The sequence below is a fragment of the Mesocricetus auratus genome, unplaced genomic scaffold, assembly GCF_017639785.1.
Source record: "Mesocricetus auratus isolate SY011 unplaced genomic scaffold, BCM_Maur_2.0 Super-Scaffold_100027, whole genome shotgun sequence".
Lineage (NCBI taxonomy): Eukaryota > Metazoa > Chordata > Mammalia > Rodentia > Cricetidae > Mesocricetus > Mesocricetus auratus.
The window spans coordinates 20,897,974-20,921,113 of record NW_024429208.1 but is presented as its reverse complement, the minus strand read 5'-3'; the positions used below and the strand labels follow the sequence as shown (position 1 = coordinate 20,921,113).

At 37.4% G+C, this 23,140-nt stretch overlaps 1 protein-coding gene across 19 annotated transcripts in view; it reads left to right on the top strand.

Moving 5' to 3' along the window:
- Ctnna3 (catenin alpha 3) overlaps positions 1-23,140 on the top strand; it is a 1,429,068-nt gene that overhangs the window by 341,325 nt on the left and 1,064,603 nt on the right. For 18 of the 19 annotated variants that reach the window (XR_005871457.1, XM_040732537.1, XM_040732539.1 and 15 more), the window contains exon 6: positions 4,915-5,178. The exons of the other annotated variant lie outside the window; for it this stretch is intronic. Coding sequence is in view for 17 of the 18 variants with exons in the window: in XM_040732537.1 (XP_040588471.1) it covers positions 4,915-5,178 (264 nt within the window). In the remaining variant the exon portion in view is untranslated. The remainder of the gene's footprint in view (positions 1-4,914; positions 5,179-23,140) is intronic. 19 annotated transcript variants of the gene reach the window in all.

The following is a 23,140-nucleotide window of genomic DNA, read 5'->3' as shown; positions in this document are numbered from 1 at the left end:
AGGTGACTAGAAAAGGAAACAGAATTACTAGAGTTAGATTTCTTCTCAGATCACTTCTTAAGAATAATCACCATTCTTATTCCTGCTCTAAATTCATGTTGTCTGAGTCAAAATTTTACATAGATAGATTCAAACAACACACACACACCCCTCTGTGGGGGTTTTTACTCTCTTGCATATAGCACATTCTGCTGATTCTCATTACTTTGTTTCCAGTTTGGAAATGTTGGGAACAGACTGCTGCAGATATCTTTGTGTATTTTGATGAACATATGAGCACATTTCCATACATGCACATCATCTTCCAGGGGCAGGATAGCTTAGTGGGACATACATGCACTAGGCTCCAGGTGGGTCTATAAGGCATCTTCCAAAGGTAGTTGTACCGATTGTTTCACTAACCTTTAGTATGGAGATAGGTGTAATTTAAGCTTAACTTTCTGTGACTTTTCATATACAAATTTGTTTGAATTGCCTAAATTAAATGATATTTCTATAATTTGATTTATTGGAGTAATTATGATACCTGAATTCTCTATCCCCCTTTGAAATGTATCTTTCTTTCTGATTTAAAAAATGGTGTATTTGCTTTTATTTTATTTTATTCTAAAAGAAGTATAAAATTTAGAAGAGTGTTTCATGGTGGTTGCTAGGGGTAGGGCATGAAGTTAATGAGAATAAATTAAGGGATAAAAGTTATAGTTTTAAAATGTATAAGTTTTGGGTATCTAATTACAGTATGGTAATGATAGCTGGTAATAATGTATTGTTTACTTGGAATAAGCTAGAAGAGTAGTTCTACAGCATATACGTGTGGTGATTAGGTATGATGAGAGTGGAAATAATGAATTTAATTGTAAAAATCATTACACTACGTGTTTTCTATGTGTGTGTATCATATTGTAGATGATGAATATATGCTAATTTATTTCTCAATTATGCCGCCAAGAGCTGGACAAATTCCTCTAATAAGCTTACTTTAACCTCTTTAAGTTGAGGATTATCCTCTATACTGTAGCTTTATTTTAGTTTCTATAAAATTTTTGAAAATTACTTATTTTATGTGTATAAATGTTTGCCTGCATGCATGTATATCTATCACCTGCATCCAGTAATCAGGAGGCTACCAGATCTTTCTGGAGCAGGAATTATAGGTTATTGGCCATGTTGGTGCTGGGAACTGAATCTAGATCCTCTTCAAGAGCAACAATTACTCCTAAGAACTGAGCTACCTCTCCAACCCTGTTTCTGTAAAAATTTCTTTGTCTACACTTTTGGTTTGAGAACCTTTTCTTGACATTCCCATCCCTTAATCAACATAATGCTTGAAGCACAGTACAGGCTCAATAATTGTTGGGTGAATGGTTGAATTAACCTATAGCTTAGAGCATCCTGTTTCTACATTGTGTGCTCTTTAAAATCTCTACATATACTTCATTTTCCTTGCCAGGGTTAAAATTCATATGTTACATTCTCTACCAACTTGTGTAGATGTGTAAGGTCTTCTCTTTTCCTTTTAATCCCATCTGTGAGTTTCTTCATCATCTGGAAGCATTTAATGTCTCCTAGGCTTGGAAATCCTGTGTGTGTTTTTTCTCTGGTATATTTTAGAAAGACATTAAGTAAGTGTCAGTCCTTGAGGAGCCGAATTCTGTATACCTGTCTATCCAGGGACATCCCCCCTTGTCCTTGATACTTAATAAATATTTTGAACTGGTTTGGAGTTAGGATAAACAGACAACCTGTGAACCCATAGACTCATCAGTTAAAGTAACCACAAATACCCATGGTAGGCTTTAATTTAGAAGAGTGATGGCCATTTATCCAGGAGTGTATTTAGCACATTAAGTATATAATGTGTAATATAATTTGTGAGCAATGATCTTGTCTTCTCAAATGATCTCTAAAACCTCTACCTTGCCTTCCCATTCTATTAACTATCATAATGTATTAATTTTGATATGTTTACAGATCCTGTCCTTCCTTGCAGGTTTCCCAGACTTGATATCTGGGGTATTGGTACTTTTTAAGGATTGTGCCATTGCCTTAGGTAGGAAGGACAAAGCCTGTGTTCAAAAGCTATGTTTTTGTACTTTAAAAATTCCTAATGTTCTTACAGCATTGAAATTATTCAGCTTATAGTAAGATATACCTAGGCACCACCAAAGCAAAGGAAATGATATTTTTAAACTTTAACATTCTTTGTAGTGATTTATTTACACCACTTTCCACCTCAATACTGACGATGTCATTCTAAATAAAGAATTATGCACAGGTTACTTTAGAGGAACTTATGTAATATGTGTTCTGATTACACTGTCTCACACAGAGTCTTCTGTGACTCTTTCTGAACATTTATATTTTTTGTGAGTGTTTCTCACACAGGCTGTGCATTCTTTCTATTCATTATGTTCTTTATATGATTTACATCTTTATGTGTTCTACAATGTGATTTACATTGTTGACTGCTGCTATAAACCAGGGATATGAAAATCACCAAGACCATCACAGTACAAAAACTACATTCTATTCTTGATGAAATTTAAGGGATGATCCATTATATTTTCTGTAATTATTTACTGGTTTCCCTGTACATTCCATTTCTTACATCCACGCAGCTTCTAAGACCTGATGGGATTGGCATGCTCAGGGTTGCATGACTTCAGGCTGTATTCCATTTCTGCTGTTCTTGTGCTATCTTGTAAAAAGGCTGGCAGAAATATCATTATCTCCATTTTCATAAATGGAAAAACAGATACCAAAAGAATGGGTGACTCCCATCTTTGCCAGAGTCAAAACTAGCACACAGACCAGAGATAAGGGAGAAATCATGGGAGGCCAAGAAAATCACAAATTGTCTTTTCTAGGGTAATTAATGAGCATGAACTGTGGGTTGACAGCTGTTTTAGCGGTTCTCCCTACAATTTGTAAAGAGGTTAATCTCCAAAAAAGCCTGGGGGTACAAAACAGCTTTTGCTTTTATAAGGGAAGGAACTAAAAATACAGTAGCAGGAGCCATTTATTAATGCCAGCAGTAATGTCCCAGGCAAGAAGAGTGTTGTGAAAAAAAATCAAGTGCTTGTAATGGGTACTCTTCTGTCACCAGTCTCTCTATCTTTGCTAAGTATCTACTTGGTGGACAGGGATAGTAATGGCAAACTTCTACCAAAGTTGAGATGCTCAGTTAGGTGCTATATAGAAGTACTTTACAGGTTGTGTGACATATGAATTCAGATTCCATTTTGAATAGCAAATAAAACCATTTCTGAACAGGAAGGAATGGAACATTATCAGGATGAGGGCTCACTAACAGGCTATAAAAGACACAATGCATCCATTTTGCTCTGGTCCTTGCCTAAAGATACTTAGTGTTTTGATAATAATCACATTTATCAAATTTTTATGGATTTTGTAAAAGATACTGCAAATGACACACATGAACTAGTATAAATGTTCATGCCCCTTGACAGCTTTTTAAAAGAAAATTTGTGGGAGTAATTATATGTTGGTTAAAAAAAAAGCATGGAGAATTCCTTTCTCCTAGTTTTCTCCATTGCTAATAACTTAAGATTTGTCTTAACAAAAAGATCACATTGATGCATCACTATCAATGGCATTTATTTGGATTTACCAGGCTTGTACAAATGCCTTTATTCTGTTTTAGGATCCAGTCCAGAGACTGTCATTGCATAGAATTGTCATTTGTTCTGTTCTGCTCTAGTCTGTGACAATTTGTCAACAATTTTCCTTATTTTACAAACCTTGATGGTTTTGCTGAATAGTGCCCATATGTCAGGTGGAATGTCCTGAGCTGCCCTTGTTCGTTTTGTTTCTCATTATTAGGCAAGGGGTATGGGTCTCTATAGAGTACCCCAGAAGTGATCCTTTTTGTGTATGTGTCATAATGTGTCCATGTGACATCACTGATAATGTCAGCCTTTATCACTTGGTTAAGGTAGTGCTTGGCAATTTCTTTACTGCATCCTAGGCAGTTATAACCAGCCATTGTGTATGTTGTTTCTTCTCTGTCTGTGATACTCTCCAATGGGGATTACTTCAAATTGTCATATCCACAGAAACATCCTTGCTGAGTGCTCACACTAAAGCACTTTCATACTTCAGGTGCTGCTGCATTTTACATCTTGTTTCATTCATACTTTCGTTGCTTGAAACTGAATTTTTCTTTATTTGCCTAGTTTATTATTTGTCAGTAAGTTTCCTGCCCCTCCCCCCAACATGAAGTTCAGGAGATTGAGGGTCTGGTGGGATTTCTCATAGCTGCATGCCTGGATTCTAACAGAAGGACTAGTATATGATAGGTGCTTAGCAACTATTTGTTAGGTAAGTATCAAAGAAAAATATAGGATTGGTTTATTGGTATTTCTGAAATAGAAAAAGTAGTTGGATGGTGAAAAAGTTTAGTGTTTATTTTTTTTAATGAAGAGTTAAAAGCAAATATTACTATCAATGGAAACTAGGTTAGCAGAATATTAGTAATTCAAGCTGCCTGATAATGCACTTAATAATGTGTCAGAGTTTTTAGCAGTTTATACAGATGTGATGATTAGTTTTAATTATCACATTGACACACTCTAGACTTACTGTACAGGGAGTCTCAGTGAGTATTTTATCTTAGCAGCAGTAATCAAAACTAAGACAACATATATGGCTGACCAGTGACACCTCTCTACCACTATAACCTTTACCTATGAACTGCCTCCAGTTTACTATTGTAGAACTTCAAATTTGAAGGACTTTAGAGTCCTGATGCCCTTGATTAACTCCAGCTGACTGCTTAGCACCTACATCTTTTTGATTTATGTTGCCCCATGCGACCCAAGGGAGCATCTGTGTAATATGTCTTGTTTCTATGACCAATAGTAAAATTATTTCCCCTTTGATTTCTCTTCTCAGGACTTAAAATCTCCAAGCCAGAGGGATGAAATTGCAGGGGCTCGGGCTACTTTGAAGGAGAACTCCCCGCTCTTGCATTCAATTTGTTCAGCTTGTTTGGAACATTCCGATGTTGCTTCGCTCAAAGCCAGTAAGGACACAGTCTGTGAAGAGATTCAGAACGCTCTTGATGTCATTTCAAATGCTTCCCAAGGCATCCAGAATGTGCCACCACCTTCTGAGCCTCAGGCAGCGACCCTGGGAGGAGCTCTTGATGAGCTGGAGGTAAGTGAAAAGAGCCAAAATGTGATTTAACCCCTCCGTATAAGTAAGCAGAAGCAGACTTCCGGTTCATAGGTGGGAGTTTGGAGAACTGGCTTTTATTTTATCACGCTCTAATCAGTCTCAATGACCTTCTTGGGTCTTCCAGTAAATTAACAGCAAGATTTCCTATCAGCACACTTAGCATTCCTCTGCAAAAAAAGCCTTTAAATCTGAATTGCCCAAGATTCAAGTGAAGATTTTATTTTACCTTGATCAGCTTCTAAAGTGGAGGATTTATTTACTGTACAATATGTATTATCAGCACTGTTCTATGTGCTCGGGAAATATATCTGGTCACTGCCTTTGGCAAGGGCTTATATTTTGGCAAGAGCATGGAGGCAAAAAGCACATTAGCTATATAAATAACCAAATTGCGTATCATAGTCTAAAGGGGCCAGGTAGTCTCAAAGATTTGAGGAGTTTAAGTCTGGAGCAGGTGGAGATCTAGAACATAGGCTCCACGCCACTTCCCATGATTGTGATATCATAGAATCCAGGAACCTGGGTGGTGACAGTCAGTAGGGGGAGGAAGTTCATGGCCCACGTAAAGAGCCAATGGGACCAGGCTGTAGAAGTCTGTGCTGGCTTTTCCTCTGAGCAACCGGGACTCTATAAGGTTTTAACACACTGAGACTCATGTCTTAAAAGAACGATGTTAGCACCACGTGAGCAGACACTTAATGTAAATAAGGTGAGAGCGTGGGAACCAGGTGGGAGGCTACGTTAGGAACCTAAGCTCACCTTATACCTTACAGGAACCTCCCGACTCTATCACCTGTGGTCATGACAACTTCAGCAGGGCTCAATTTTGTAAGCAGGAATCATCTGGATAATGATCGGATGGATGGGACATGAGCAAAGGGATACCATGATAGCGGGTATCACACACACTGAGTCCTCTAGCAACACAGAGCAGAGTTCATGATCTGAGTGGTTATTAGGAACTATTATCAGGCTGGTGAAGAGGCAGGGTGATGTCTGCCTGGGAGACAGACATACAAAGCCTGGGCCAACTGACAACTGGTACTTAGAGAGCACTGGTTTTCAGAGCGTGCCTTGCTAGGTTGAAACAAACATACAGGCCTTTCTGCATCTTTCAGTTGCTGAGCATAGGTCACCTGCCTGGTGAAGATCACGAACTCTGGAGTCAAGAGTGTTGATCTGTGCAGTGAAGCTAGACTTGTCCACAGTTGGGGAAAGCCTGGTCATAAGATGAGAAACGCAATTTTGAACAAGTTGAGGGATTTATCAGGCCTTCAAATATAATATCAGTGAGCTCTGGCTGTCCTAGTCCAGCAAGGAGCTCCTTAGTGTGGTATTTAAGGATAAAAATTCTAGAGCCTTCATTCCTGGGTTTATATTCAAGCTGTGGCACTTGCTATTCTTGTGACCTTGGGAATAATATTTATGAACCTCTGTTGTTCTGCTTACAAGTGTCCAATAACATCACAGTGTTATTAGATTAATTGAATTCATAATACAGGTGTGGTTGTTTACAGTAACACATAGTAAATATTCAATCTTAATATCATTGTGGAGACTATTTGGAAGGAAATTTTTCCATAATGAAAAAGTATTTATAATTAAAATTACTAAAGTTTTACCTATAATCAAAAAAAATCAACACTTATATAATGTCTATATGGTTCTTATCCACTTCATAGTAATTTCACTAGGTAATTCTTTTAAGTTTAAAATTGCTTGCTTTCCTTTTAATTTTATGTCTTTAAACATGGTCTTCATTTCTAATCCAATATTATTAGTTGTATTATTGTATATTATTATATCCATGTGAAAAATGCATAGAATGTCTACTTATATGCAGAGTTTAGGAACTCTATCTGATAAGGTAAAAAAGAATGGAAACTAATCATTTCTCATCATTCAGTGTAATGAACACACTATCCGCTTGTGTGTTATATGCATATCTTGTCTTTTAAGATTGAAAATTTTCCTAAGACCAGTCACAGATACTAGAAGATAGCAGCCAGATACTAGTAAAGTGTTAGACTCTAAATAAGTAAAATATAAAACTTGGGGGTCAAAATTCATGGGAAACTCAATTGCAGTTTGAACAGCTTGTTGGGGTTGATCAATTGTTTTATACCAGGTAGTAATGGAAGTGGTGTGATCTCTGCTAAACACATGTATGTTCATTTACTGGATGAGGGAGAAATGGGATGTTCTAGTCATGTGTATCTTGTCCTTGCCCCTTCCAAGCAGTGTCCTTTCTAAAATATATCCACCTTTGTTTGAAACCTTGTTACTCTGGTCACAAAATGTTCTTAATTATACTGTTAGCCTTCCCAACACAGTCTTTCAGTCACACACCTGCTCTTAGAGGCATTTTATTTCAGTCACTCATACTGCCTTTCTTAAGTGAAAGAACTGTTTGATGTCTTTTATTCCTGCTTTTGTCTGTTGGCTCCTGCTGTTTTCATCCCATGGAGACCAGACTGTTTCAACTAATGGACTTTGATGCTAAATAGGAAGAGTTGAGTTGGAGGCCTTCAACCTGAATTGGGGTGTTTTAAGGTTTCATAGGTTTACTTCACCCCACATCAGTGCTTGGGTTTCTTATGTGACCTAGAATGTGACTAGACTGTGTATGGTTTGTAATGTGACCTAGACCATGTGTGCTTTTGTGCTTAGGAGGGTTGGTTCCTTGAATTCCTTCAAAAATTAAGAATAATGGGAAAAAATGTTGAACAAGGTCCTGGTTTCTCTCACAACACAGGAACTTGACCTGTGTGTTTTGATGCATACCTCTTCATAGAGGTCAACTCTGAATATGGCAAGCTTACCCACTGTGCAAAGTCAGGGCATTTGTAGACAAATGATAACTTGGTCTTATTGTGCAAGTCCTAGGTTTGCCATGTGGGTGTGTATTACTATGCTGCATCAGTGGGCATAGAAATCACTTATTCAGCGTACTTGACTGTCTAGTAGCTAGGGGTTTTCAGAGAGATACTCACAGTTGATTTTACACACACACACACACACACACACACACAGCATTTGATGTAGACAATGAAAAGGTAGTTTGCCCTCTTCATGTCTATTTTCCTTTCAGATAGTTGCATCCAAAAGAAAGCTGTTGTATTCTACTCTCTACTTTGCTTCCCTCTTAAAATAAAAGTGGGGGTTTATATATATTCTGCTCTTGAATATATATAAAATTTATACAGTATCTTCTATCAAAATGGCTAGTAATTTGTAGATATTCCTTGGCAGATGCTTTGAGATATAAGCTCTCATCCTTTGGGTTGAGAGTTTTTTTGTTTTTCTCTAAATAAATAAAATTTTAAAATAGTTCTAGATGACTAAAGTATTTTAAGATTTACTTGTATATATTTAAGTTTTAAGCATGTATTTATTTAGATTGCAGGGGCATACATGTATATATGCATGCGTAAAGGCCAGAAGAGAGCATCAGACATCCTTCTCTATAAGTATTCACCTATTCAGGAAGCTCTCCCTGAACCTGGGACTCTTATTTTCTTGACTGGTCTTGAAATCAGGAAGCCTTACTAATCCTCTTGTCTCTGCTCCCCTTGTAGCTGGGGTTACTGATATATGTTAGATGCTTGGCTTGTTAAGTAGGTACTGGAATCTGAACTCTGGTCCTCATGCTTGAACAACAAGAACTTTAAACTACTGAGCCATTTCTCTAGCCCCTCCAGCTAAACATTTTGCATGAATGATTCACTTGATTGTTACAGCATCACCATTGAAAATTTTGTATTTTCTTTACAGAAAATAAATTGAGACCTAAGCTGTACATATTGCTCATCAGGAAGCTAGCGGATAGGGGTATGGGTATAGCCTTTCTGATTCCAAGAAGAATTTGTAGGTGTGCTTGTACTAAGTTTTCCTAGCTAGAACTTAATGTGCTCCTCAAGATTCAGCATAACATATGCTGAGGTTCTTAGTTTGTATGAATCATCAGAAAAGTTATAAATGTAACCAAGTCTTTCTGGTGTATTAAACACTGTCCATGGGTCATTAAGTAGAAATAGTCTCTATTTGGGAAGTGCTTCTTGTAATGAGGTGGAACTTTCCAGAGGAGTGGGCAGGTGGAATTGTATAGCACATTTTTCCAATGTGTTAAACAGATTTGTGTCCAGAGATGTTCTTACAAAAGACCTCGTTTGTTCTCACAAAAGACCTCGTTTGAGACACTTTGGTTTCTCACTTCAGTTGGAGGTGGGTGCTATAGACAAGAAATAGCAGAGATTGGAGAGGAGAGAGCCTGGAGAAGGGTCTTTTCAAGAATAGAAGACCTCTTATGACCCATTTACTTATTAGCAAACAGGCATAAGACCTATACTTTCCTGAGAACCAAATTCTGTGTTATCAACTGAAATTTACCTGTAGTCAAAGATAGGGCTTTAGAACAAAATGCCTGAAAAAAGTATATTCAAGTCACAAACAATTGCCAAAGTTGTCTGAACCAGATAAAACAGAATTTACTGAACATTTAACCTTTTAACAATAATTTTGTGAGTTAAATGGTTGCAGTTTATATTTTTTACAAGAAGCTATATTAGTAGAGTATCTGAAGTAACCTTTGCTCTATTTTGCTCCTGCAAATATACTACTATGTAATAAATGGATGTAGTAAATACTCTGCTGGGAGCCAGACTCATTAAATGTTTATAGTGTGAAAATGTATCAGAACACTTACTCAACAGCTACCAAGCTAAAACTTCTGTTAAATCTTTTATTCTGGGCCATGGCCAATTGTGGATATGAAACTTAAGATTTATTGGTGAAGATGATAGAAGCTGAATTAGAATATGGTACAACCTAAATTGATTGATTTATTGGAAAGGCTAGTGTGAATTACAGAGTGTTGCTTCTGCATTTGTGACTGAATGAGAGTTGAGAAGTGTCACATTGTAGATGAATAGAATTTTGAATGTCATTAAGCAGGAAACTTTTCCAGTGAAAATTGCATTGAAAACATGAAATTCATTAACACATATTTCCCTTGTGTAGAAGGAGAAAACATTATAATAGGAGTTATTTGCATCTGTCTTTTAAGGTGATAATGAAGGATAAGTGTATAGTTATTTTTTCAGAGATGCTATATTCTTTCCTTTATATATTCATTTATATGTCTTCTTATATTCCTTCTTATTGATAATTTCATACATGCATATTATGTGTATTGACCAAATCTATTTCCATTCTTTAACCTCTAATCATGCCCTGTTCCCTGAACCTCTTTTCCTTTCCAACTTCATGTGCTCTGTTTTTAAAGATACCAAGTTCCATAGTTCTTCCTCTACGTACCTGGGCGTACATAGAGGTGTACCAGAGTATGGGCAACTTCTAAGACACCACATCCCTGTAGAAAATGACTGTCCATCTTCCAGTGTCCATCAACTGACAATAACCCTGCCCATGCTGGGATTTGGCTGGCTTGATCTTGTGTACTCAGTCACAGTTTCTGTGAGATCATCTGTGCAATGTCCCAGTCATGTACAGCAGATAGTGTTTTGTTGCTGACATCTACTACCGTCGGCTCTTACAATCTTTATGCCTCCTGTTCCACAATGTCCCTGAGCCTTGGGGACAGAGGAAATGAGATAAAGGTGTCCCATTTACAACTGAGAATGATTTCTTATTCTGTGCGTGTTGACCATTTGTGATTCTCTGTATTAATTACCATTTATTGCAAAGAGAAGCTTCTTTGATGAGTTTAAAAGATGCATTAATTTATGGGTATAATAAGAAGAGCATGGGGGTAGTTTATTACTGTATCCATTTTGTTGAATAATATTATTAGATTCTTCCTTAGGGTGTATGACATAGGTAGTCTTATTTTTTTTTTGTGGGGAGGTGTGAGGGCAGTTAGTGACTTTGTGTGGAATGGTCCTTGAATCAAATCCGTAGTGGAAGAGTGGTTGGCTATGCCCATAATATTTGTGCCACCATTGCATCAGTGAGCAGATCTTTCCAGATTCATCACTATTATAGTTTGCAGTGCTCATGCTTGGTAAGACTATTGATTGCATTTCTTTTTTATTATTTAAATTTACATTTAAATTAGAAACAAGGTTGCGTCACAAGTCAGTTCCAGGTCCCTTTCCGATTCCCTCCCCTCCTTCCGTACCCTTCCCCCAACCCCTCCAATATCTGTTGGTAGAGTGGGATTCTCTAATGCCTATGTTTTTCTGGTTCTAGTTAACTTCCTTGGGTTGGAGCTTTCCTTCCAGAACTTTCTTTAGGGCTGGGTTAGTGGATACGTATTGCTTGAATCTAATTTTGGCATGGAATGTCTTGTTTTCTCCATCTATAGTGATTGAGATCTTTGCCGGGCATAGTAGTATGGACTGGCATCCATGGTCTCTTAGTGTTGGTAGAATATCTATCCAGGACCTTCTGGCTTTCAGAGTTTCCATGGAGAAGTCACATGTAATTCTGATAGGTTTGCTTTTATATGTTACTTGGCCATTTTCCTTAGCTGCTCTTAATATTCTTTCTTTATTCTGTATATTTGGGGTCTTGATTATTATGTGGCAAGGGGACTTTTTTTGTGATCCACTCTATTTGGTGTTCTGTAAGCTTCTTGTACCTTCATTGGCATGTCTTTCTTAAGGTTGGGAAAGTTTTCTTCTATGATTTTTTTGAATATGTTTTCTGCCCCTTTGAGGTGGTTTTCTTCATCTTCTTCTATATCTATTATTTTTAGGTTTGGTCTTTTCATGGTGTCCCATATTTCCTGGATGTTTTGTGTTAAGGATTTGTTGGACTTAAGATTTTCTTTGGTTGATGAATCCATTTCTCCTAGTGTATCTTCAACACTTGAGATTCTCTCTTCCATCTCTTGTATTCTGTTGGTAATGCTCGTATCGGTAGTACCTGACCATTTCCCCCAGCCTTTCTTCAGATTGTGTTTTTTTTATTGTCTCTATTTCAGTTTTCATCCCTTGCACTGTTTGCATTGTTCCTTGCAATTTTCGGTTTATCTTTTCATCCATTTGTTGCATTTTATGAATTTTTTGGTTTGTTTTTTCTTCCATTTCTTGCATTTTTTGGTTTGCTTTTTCTTCCATTTTCTGCCTTTTTTGGTTTGTTTCTTCTTCCATTTCTTTCATTTTTTGCTTTGTTTTTTCTTCCATTTTTTGCTTTGTTTCTTCTTTTGGTTTGTTTTTTTCTTCCATTTCTTGCATTTTTTTGGTTTGTTTTTTCATCCATTTCTTTGAGGGTTTTTCCTATATCCTCTTTTAGGGCCTCTATCATTTTCATGAAAGTGGTTTTAAGGTCATTCTCTTCTGCTTCATTTGCATTGGAATGTTGGAGTCTTGCTGGTGTGGAGTATCTAGAATCTGGCGGTGTCATATTTGTTTTTCTGTTGCTGAGTGTGTTTTTGTATTGTCTTTTTCACATCTCTTCTTCTAGTGGGTGCAGAAAAAGCCCCTTACTGGTCTGGTGGTTAGGGGACCAGAGTTCCCTTTTAGTGGGTGCTAGCAATCCAATAATCTGGTAGTTCTTCTATTCCTAGTCCTGGTTCTGGTCCCATGGGTGGAGCAGAAAACCAGGAATCTGGGGTGCTTAGCCTCCCACCTGGTCCTCTGGTCCCTTTGCTGGATCAGCTGGTTTCCTGGTCTCGTTGGTAGAAGAGAAGACCTGGAATCTAGGGTGCTTGGCTCCCACCGGGATGGAAGCTCTGTGCAGTTCCCAGGCAATCCCCAGGCACTCTATTGATTGCTTTTCTATCTTGCATGAACCTTGAATGAAAGCCAGCAGGGATAAAGCTTCCAGGTTGGTATCAGGTTGATTTCTCTATGTTCCATGATTCAAGTATACAGCATATTCAGCAGTAAGGTCTTACCATTAAGTTCTGAACAATAACCAAAAGCAATTGAAATAACCTGTAATTTTTTGGGGGGTGTTCTATGGCATCCCACTGATCATTAAGTGGTAAAGAGATATCCCATATCTAGCACTAGGCTTTTTTTCTTTTGATAGCCTATGTTGGCTGGGAGAGACATTGTCCGTCCATTATAGAATGTCCCCATTTAAACTCCCTTTACTATATATATTTTAGGAAACTTCTATATGGGTTTTTGTATGTCTTTAGTGTTATTTATCCCTCCTTATATTCTTTCTGCCCATCCATTCCATCCCCTATCTCACTAAAGCTTTCATGTTCCATTATGTTAATTTTTTAAGTTATAGATCCAGGTGCCTAGAACAATTACACATAGCAGATGCTAACTGAAGATCAATGAAATAATAAATACATTCAGACATGCTGCCTCTCCAATTGGTATCACAGTGAATGCTGTTTTTCTCTTATTCTAATTTTTCTCTTTTCTCCAACTGGAACTGAATATACTCAATAAGGGATTTAGTTCTGCATTGGGCCATGAATTTATAGTGAGGAAACTGAGAAAGTAAATTGAATTGGTGCTTTGGTCATAATCTTTCTGAAGTAAAGCAGCACAAAGAGAAAGAAATGTATATCTATGTTCCTTTCTCCAAGGAGCTGCCCATCTTTCATCTAGGTTCTCTGAGACTTCTAAGATGTGCTGTCTCTTATTATAAATAGTAACTTTTGGTGAACACAATTCTTACTGTCTTATGTTTTTACCTAAATGAAAAACCAGACCTCTGTCGATTAGATAAGCACTTAGGAACTTAGGAAGAAAGTGGCTGTCACTCATTTATCTAAAATTACTTCATGTAATTACTATTTTAAAATGTTTTTGTTTCCAGAAATTCCAGTGAATTAAAAGTAATTGAAGTGATAGATAAAATATTTTAAAATATATAGTTCACATATTAAGGGATTCTTTTAAAAGGACATATTTAAAGAAATGTCAAATTCACACTAACCCAGCAATGGAATTGTGCTGGAATATGTAGCAATTTATTTGTAATTAAAGTCTGGGGTTTGAACTTTGAAAGACCAGCCTAGTGTGAAAGACAAAACCTTTGTTCTGCTTGTTGGAACATAGGAGACTGTACTGGCTGGTTTTGTGTGTCAACTTGCTACTGGCCAGAGTCATCAGAGGAGGGAGCCTCAGTTGGGGAAATACCCCCATGATATCCAGCTGTATGGCATTTTATTATTTAGTGATGATTGGGACCTGGGACTTAGCCCATGGTGGGTGGGGCCATCCCTGACCTGCTGGTCCTGGGTTCTATAAGAAAGCAGGCTGAGCGGGCCTTGGGAAGCAAGCCAGTAAGCAGCACCCTCTATGGCCTCTGCATCAGCTCCTGCCTCCTGGATCCTGCCTTGTTTGAGTTCCTGTCCTGACTTTCTACAGTGTTGAACAGCAATGCTGAAGTGTAAGCCAAATAAACTCTTCCCCAACCTATCACTTGGTCATGGTGTCTTGTCACAGCAGTAGAAACCCTAAGGCAGAGATCTTTACAAGAAGCTGATAGTCTTTAAGGTTTGGTTATCTTACTGGATGAATGAGGAAAACACTAGCCCATGGCAGGGATTAGTCAGAGAACTTGACTAGCTTAGTCTTGCTCTGGGCAGCACAGAATATCACACCCATACACTCAACCCCCAAACCTCTGAAGAACAGAATGCATGTGGAAATTTTCTAACCAGAATGCTATCCTTATGTGGACTGGGTCAGAATTTATATTATCTGTATAGCCTCTTAAAGCTCAGCAGAAAATCTAATTTAAAGTCGTCCTATCTCAGCAATACCTCAAGGGACCTGGCAGAAGCAAACTCAGATTCATACTGAACTTTATGCCCAGTCTTCAAAAAATTCTAATACATCTCAAAGAAGATAAGTTCTCATAACACACAAATAAAGTAAGCCATTGTGAGTGACACTGACCAAAGGCACAGACTGCAGAGAAAGCCCTTTCTGTTACAGACACAGAAATCACAAGATACTGAATAGAAATTAGCTGTGTTAAATATATATGATCCTCTCATTTATTTATTACAAGTATAAATGTGTTGAAGGAACAAAAGAATTCAAAAATTGAACTTACAGTATTACCTAAAATGAAAAATGTAATTATGGTTATCAGTTGATTAGGTAAAACATGATCAGTTAAAGGATTAGTATCTCTGAAAGATATTTGAAAGTGATGCTTAGAATTTTCCAAAGAAATATAAATAAATAAATATATTGGAAAAATAGTTAATATACAAGAAGGTTCAGCAGGTTAAAAATACTTTAATATGAAGTCAAGAAGACAGAAAATAACCAAGAATCTTCTAGAACAGTGGTTCTCAAACTTTCTAATATAGTTTAATGTTGTGATGTCCCCCAACTATTAAATTATTTTTGCTGGGCATTGGTGGCACACACCTTTAATCCCAGCACTCGGGAGGCAGAGGCAGGCGGATCTCTGTGAGTTCAAGGCCAGCCTGGTCTACAAAGTGAGTTCCAGGACAGGCTCCAAATCAATACAGAGAAACCCTGTCTTGAAAAACAACCCCCCTGTAAAGAGAAGCCTTTTCCTTGAGCCGCTTTGGTTTATCACCCACCAGTCGCCTGGGCTCTGCCGCATTGTAGTCTTCAAATAACACACAAGACGCTGTATTAATTATGAAGCTGTTGGCCTTGCCTGTTTCTTACTGGCTAGCTCTGACTTAAGTAATTACCCCATAATTGTTAATATAAATATTCCTCTTACCGGAGAATAGTTCCGGGCTTCCTACCCCATGGCATTACATCTTGACTCTCTGTGTTTCTCCTTCCCAGAGTCCTCCTGGACTCCTAGTCCCACCTATCTTGCTTCCCTATTGGCCAACAGTGCTTTATTGACATATACACAGGACTTCCCCCATCACCCTCCCAAAAAAAACCCAAAAAAATTATTTTTGTTGCTACTTCAGAATTGTAATTTTGCTATTGCTATGAATCATAATGTAAATATCTGATATTTGACCCCCCAAAGTGTCATGACCCACAGGTTGAGAACCACTGTTCTAGAACTTATGAAAGATACCAGTATCCATATCTAATGCATATTATAATCACCAAGTACAATATTAAAAAATAAATGTACATTTTCACTGATTATAGTGAAACTGCTGAAGAAAGAATTTTCTTTTTAACCTGGATATGGTGGCATATGCCTGTAACTTCAACACTTGGGGATCTAAGGCAGGGGAAAGCCACATTTGAACCAAGCCCGGCCTAACATAGGGAAGCCCTGCCACAGACAGAAAAATAAAAGATATATTAGGTAACACAGCTAGATAAAGCCGGCACAATTGCTAATTTAACTCACCAAGGGGTTTGTATCCATTCCATTTTGTCATTACAACCCAATACTTCATGGACGCAACTTGAGAAAATATTTATTTTGCCTTAGGTTTCAGATATTTCAGACTGCCATGGAAGGAGTGTGGTGGAATAGAGCAGTTTCCATCATGGCATCCAGGAGGCAGAGTAGACAGTTCAGGACAAGAGGTAACCCACAGAGACATGTCTCCAGGGGCCTCCTTACACCCCACCTCCAATGCTGCCATCACATTATGAATCTATCCATTTAGTAGATAGAAACACGGGACATGGTCATCTCTTGAGGAACCATCCCAGACATGCTCAGAGGCATGTTCCACTAGTCAGTCAGGTTTTTTCTGTCCAATCCAGTTGACAGTCAGTATTAACTGTCACCAGGTTGTAGCATGCTTTTTTCAACAATGCATGGGGAATTATCAAAAATGAATTGTTGCTAAGTGGATGGACTTTCAAAGAACTAGCATTTTAGGAAGGTATTGTGGTATTAAGTGAAACTGTCTTATTATTTGGATCCTTTTTGAAAAACAAAATCTATATATCTTCAGGCTCTTGCGCAGTTATACTTGAAAACAAAAGCAAAGCAAAACAAAACAAAACAACAACAAAAATCCTAAGTGGAGAAATAGTGAAAATATAATACAAACTTGAGGGATATACTTAGAGGGAAATTATCACCCATGATGCTTATGACAGGGAAAAAGACAGCCTGCAAGTATAATCTGTGCTGACAAAAATGAAAATTTTGATGATACAGAAAATTCCTAGGGAAATAGGAGTCACCTATAGATGCTTGGTGTGAAAGTATTAAATAGAATCAGTTTTTACTCAAAGCAAAGTGCACTGCAGGCACCTATTCAGTACACCACCCTTCTGGGGTGTGTAATCTAATTCCATGGCCGTGGGATGAGAAAGGCCAAGGAGAAAGCTCTCAACTTCACTACATGAAGTTGGTAAAACCAGTGCCAACTAACAGTGTATGGGTCACAAAAGGAGGGCAATTTGCATACTAACCCAATAGTAGAAATATAATACAAAACCCTAAGCAGATTTGAGTGATTTACCCATTAGTACTTAAAAGACATGTTGTGACAATCATTTCACAAAGGTGAGTCCAGTTCATCCCTAGAATATCTACTGACATGATTCAGCACACTAACCGATTGACAGAGAGAAGTACATTATCTCATATAGCTCAAGAAAATATCTGAAAACCTCAATATAATTAAAATGTCTAGAAAGCACAGGCAGAAGTGAATTTCCTTCAATTGATAAAGGATTTCAATAAAATTCTATGGTAAAGGTCAATCTTAAATTTAAATTCTAAGTATTCTTCTTAAGATTAGAAATGAGACTATAAGGTACAAAAGTTAATAAAGTGTGGGATGTATTTAGCATGAATAATAACAGAACATGAAACTTTGCCAAAAAGGGTGAGTTCACACTGTATTTTTGCCCTTATGTGCAGACACTTACTTTTATTGGAACAGGTAAGTTCCATTAAACCTAATGGTAACTTTATGGTAAGCTATAAGAGAAGGAATCAAAGGGCTCATGCGAAATCTGGAAGTGGAGGGAATGGGGAAGGCTTAAAGCTACTGAACATATTCATTTTCTGAAGCCAGCTTGATACCTGTGCTGTATTATTGTTGTGTTCTATTCATACATTCTCTTTACAAATGGTGTACTTAAGGTGGCGGTGGCACACGCCTTTAATCCCACCACTCTAGAGCCAGAGACAGGCAGATCTCTGTGAGTTCGAGGCCAGTCTGGTCTACAGAACAAATTGTGTACTTAATGATATTTAATAAAATGCCATAAAGCAGGGTAAGTCTGTGCACAGACGAAGCAACATTGTTAGTGTCCACATGAGGACTGTACTGGGTACTTGGACTTTTCATCTGTAGTGCTTAGATTTATCTATCCATTTTGATAGATTGAGATTGTTCTGTATAGTTCATAGGAATGTAATCACACACTTCACGGAGAAGCCAGATACTCCCCTGCCAAGGTAAGGGCAAATGAATAGGAATTAGGAGTTAATAACCTGGACTGATTTCTCATGATTCCCCATATCAATTGCTCTTTCCAAATAGTAGACTGTGTGGCAAATGATTGATCATTATCTTGAGTTGATACATTTACTTGTTTATGCAGTGTCTTTCCCTTGTAGGTGATGAGTTGTACTAATGGAGGACTGGTATTTTATTCATAGTTATATTGCTTACAGTCTAGAACAGTACTGAGTACCTAATAATTACTATACTGAGTACCTAATAATTGTTTACAGTACATTTGTTGAAAAGATAATTAATTTCTAGTATTTAAGAATCTGGAGAGATTTTAATACATGTAATAAATACATAATAATGATGGACAAGATTTCCTTTATCTTGATGATTAAAAATGGAAGGGATTAAGTGCCTTGTAAATAAAATGCATGCATACTCATAGGTAGCTGGCCTTGTTTGCTTCTGGCCTCTTGGAAATACTAGGTACATGTTATATATAGTATTGTGAAATACAAACCTGCCACAAAGCTTAGATAAACCTCTTAATTGGCTACTGGTAAATATGATAATTATATTTCTCTTCCAAGCTTAAGAAAAAGAAAACAGTAGATTTTCAAAATAAATTCTTAGAACAGAAAAAATAGAGATATCCCTCAAATAAATTCCCATGAAGGGTTTGTACCATGAGTTCTTTTGCACTCTGTTCATCATCAATACTGATTAGATATCTGTTTGTTTCCATTTTGTTCTATGCCTTACTGACGTGATAAAAAGTGTCTTACCCTAGGAATTGAGTTTATGCTCTACCACTAATAATAATCAGCTGAAATAGCAGACTAATGGACCAAGGAGGGGTGCTTCTGTGTTTAGAAGTCCTTTGACATGCAGTTACCTGCATGCAATTGACACTACATGAAGGCACACTGCACATGTAGTAGTGAACACTTCTGGGAGGTTAGCATGTGTTTTCCAGTTGTATAGTCTCTGCCACGCAAACAGGAGCCATGCAAATTAGTCATGCAAACAAGCAGGCCTTATCAGAGAACCATGTCTCAAATAAGTGCCTTGACAGCACATTTTGTGAGCATAGTTTATTTTAAATCACCTAGTGATTACCATCACCATCCACATTTGCTTTTTGCTTTTGTTCAAAGGAAAACAACACTCTATATTTGTATGAGCAGTAAGTTTGTAATCTGGATCCAGACACCCAAAGAAGTTAGGCTTCTATCTTCCCATTGTACCTGGAAGACTGGGACATTACCTTCTTTGATAGTTACATTTCAAAGAGATGGCTTTAGGGTCCTTGAGGATGACATTTCTGGGTTGAAAAGCTGGCATGAAGCTTGGGTGAACTTAAAATAGATTTGCATATATTTCCAAGAACAGAGAAATAGTTGCAATGGCAAGTTTTCTAAAATCAAGCCTAGAAAGAGAATGGTGGTACCTTTGGGGACTGGCTTTTTCCTCTTTTGCCCTAGAGAAATTATTTTTTATTCTTTCTCTCCCCCCCTCCCTCTCCCTCTCCATTCCTCCTTCCCCTCCCTCCCTCCTTCCCTCCCTCCCTCTTTCTCTCTCTCTCTCTCTCTCTCTCTCTCTCTCTCTCTCTCTCTCTCTCTCTCCTATAAAGAAACAAACTGTTCTTTACATATTATCCCAGAGTGCTCTTTCCTAAGCAAGTTTGGGTATAATGATGTAGGATGGAGCCTATCTGTTGAATCCACTCTCCTATAGCAAGGAGCAATAAGGAAGGGCTTTATGGAAGAGAACCAGTCAAGGTCCTAATTGATGGGAAGTTTTGGGTGGAATGTTTAATGACTTTTCATAGTTATGTAAAAGGGGTTATATGAACTCTAATGCCTTTAAAAACATAAGCACTTATAACTTGCATAGGTAAAAATAAAGACTAAATAAGATTATTCAATTCCAAGTGAATTCATGTCTAGTAGAAACTCTTCACACAAGAACTCACCATTAAGGACAAAGAGCAGAATAGGACGAGGGTCAGAATTTCTGGATACTGTCACATGGGCTTCATGAGTCAGTACATCAGCCTACTCTGGTTCAGGAACTTACACATTTAGCTTTCATATTCTTAGTGACTAAGGCATTTCAGTCATGTCTGTAGACAAGTACTTTGAGGTCAGGGATTAGCTTTATAACAAAAGCCTGTTTCCTTCATAAGGAAATCAAATTTCTAAGTTCATATTTTCCTCCATCAGAGAGAGGACTAAATTTCTCTTTTCCAGCAGTAATGAAATTACATTTGCAGATTACTCCCATTAACACTATATGACAGTTAGTCACAGCAGGAGGGTGACTGCTAACCAGGTTTTGAAAACACATTTTGGAACCATACTGAATGGCAGACTAACAAATTTGAGCTTTATTAATAAAGACTATTTGATTAGGACCAGAACAAAATCAAAGAGATGTGGAAAGATTAAACAGCTACGTTGTGCAGATTGTTTTGCAAGGATGGAGGAGGTAAAAAGAATCAAGAAAATTTGGTAATATTCCAAATAATAGGGACCATGCCAAATACAGCTGAAGACAGAAAGGTAGCTATAAATGAAGGACTGGTAACTGTTGAACACTCCAAAGGGTATGAGGGAAGAAACGGGCCATATAAGCTTAGCTATCAGGAGAAAATATTCATAAAAGAATCACAGCATCACACAACTAATGAAACAGTGAAGAGAGGAGATGATAGATGATATAAAACAAAGAAAATGCTGTTTAGCATCTGGCCATTCAAATGTGTATATGTGCAATTTTAGTTTGTTCTATGAAGGAGATCATCTGATATATATGTTATATAAACTAAATTAAGCAATTTACCATTTTCCATAGTTACTCATGGTGAATAAGAAAATAATTAAAATTACTACAAATAAAAGTATTCCAAGAATAAGAGACTTTCTAATTTTTAGTAAGGATCCAATGTACCTCTGTCCCACTGATCCCTTAAATGGGGAACTTGTCTCCTAGACCATTTGTAAGACCGAGAGACTGGAGCAGAGTTGATGACGTATGAGACATCCCTGACCAGGACTACTTAGTTAAATATGACGCATCTCTATTTCAACCCAAACCTCATGTCAGTACCCAGAAAATAGACTTGGGAATGTCCATCAGACCCCTTCATCCCTATTACCAATGTGGCCACATTGAGTCTTTCTCTATTTTATAGTATTAGTTGTTTTCTTTAGTTGTCTTATTGAGGGGCAGTGGCTGAGCCATTTTTTTAGGACTAGGGTCTAGGCTTTGACTCTAACTTTTGTGACATGCACAGATAATTATAACCACTATCATCTAGTTTCTGATGTCTAGAAAACTTTTTAAAATCTGGCATGGTCTGTCTTTTGCATAAGCCACTTTATTTGGAATGGGTTGATTGTTGGAGAAATGTTCAGTGGATAAGCTGAAATCAAGGAGAACCAAGCACATGAGCCACAAACCCATTTCTTACATTAAAAATGCTGGTCATGATAGTGCACACCATTAATCCCAGCATTTGAGAGATAAAGACAGGTGATCTCTGTGAGTTTGAGGCTGGTCTGGTCTACATAAGGAGTTATAGGATAGCCAGGGTTATATAGAAAGATCCTATCTCAACATCCCCCTCCAAATCCAGAATAATTTTTGGCAGTGTTCAGTCATGCAAGATCCAGCTTGACTTTGGAGGAATCTATTTTTCACTCTCTTCAATGTATGAAGAGACTTTTAGACATGTTTGCATGAGGATATAGTGTTAGATAAAATCCTGGTCATAGGCTAGCACCAGGCTTTGTTTCTCCTGATGTTGAATAAAATGTTATAATCACATATTACATAGTGATGAAACTACTCCTGGAGTTTAGCCCCCATAGGTTTTTATTATTTTCCTGGTTAAGTTTTAGATTTTTGAATGTGTAAGTCTAGCCATAGATATATCACTTTTAAATGCTACTTGTGCATTTTAATACCGAAAGTAAAATCAACAGCATTGGTAGGCAATTTTGAACCCTAATTAAGTTTTATGCTATAGAGTGGATGGAACTTCAAAGTTTGCTTTCTGAGTAGTGTCTTTAAATTATAAAGAGAAACTGTTTGATAATGATATCATTTGTGAAGAAAATATCATGAATAGCTTATCAAACAGAATCACTATGCAATAAAATATTTTTCCCATGTGTGTGTATGTGTGTGTGTGTGTGTGTGTTCAATGTATGGATGTAAAGGGAAACTTTTTCCTTGAGAGAAGCCTTCCCGCCAGCCTGGTTCTAGAGCCGCATCAGTCCCAAATAAACACACAGGAGGCTATATTAATTATGAAGCTGTTGGCCTTGCTTGTTTCTTACTGGCTAGCTCTGATTTAAGTATTTATCCCATAATTGTTAATCTAAGTATGTCTCTTACCAGAGAAGTTTCTGGGCTTCCTACCCCATGGCATTACATCTCGACTCTTTCTGCTTCTCCTTCCCAGAGTCCTCCTGGACTCCTAGTCCCACCTATCTTGCTTCCCTATTGGCCAACAGTGCTTTATTGACATATACACAGAACTTCCCCAACATCTCCTCTTTACTGTTTAAACAAAAAGAAAGGTCTTAACTTTAACATAGTCAAATTATATATAAAAGAACAGTTATCAAGTAAGAACACAGTTACAATATTTTGTCTATCAACATT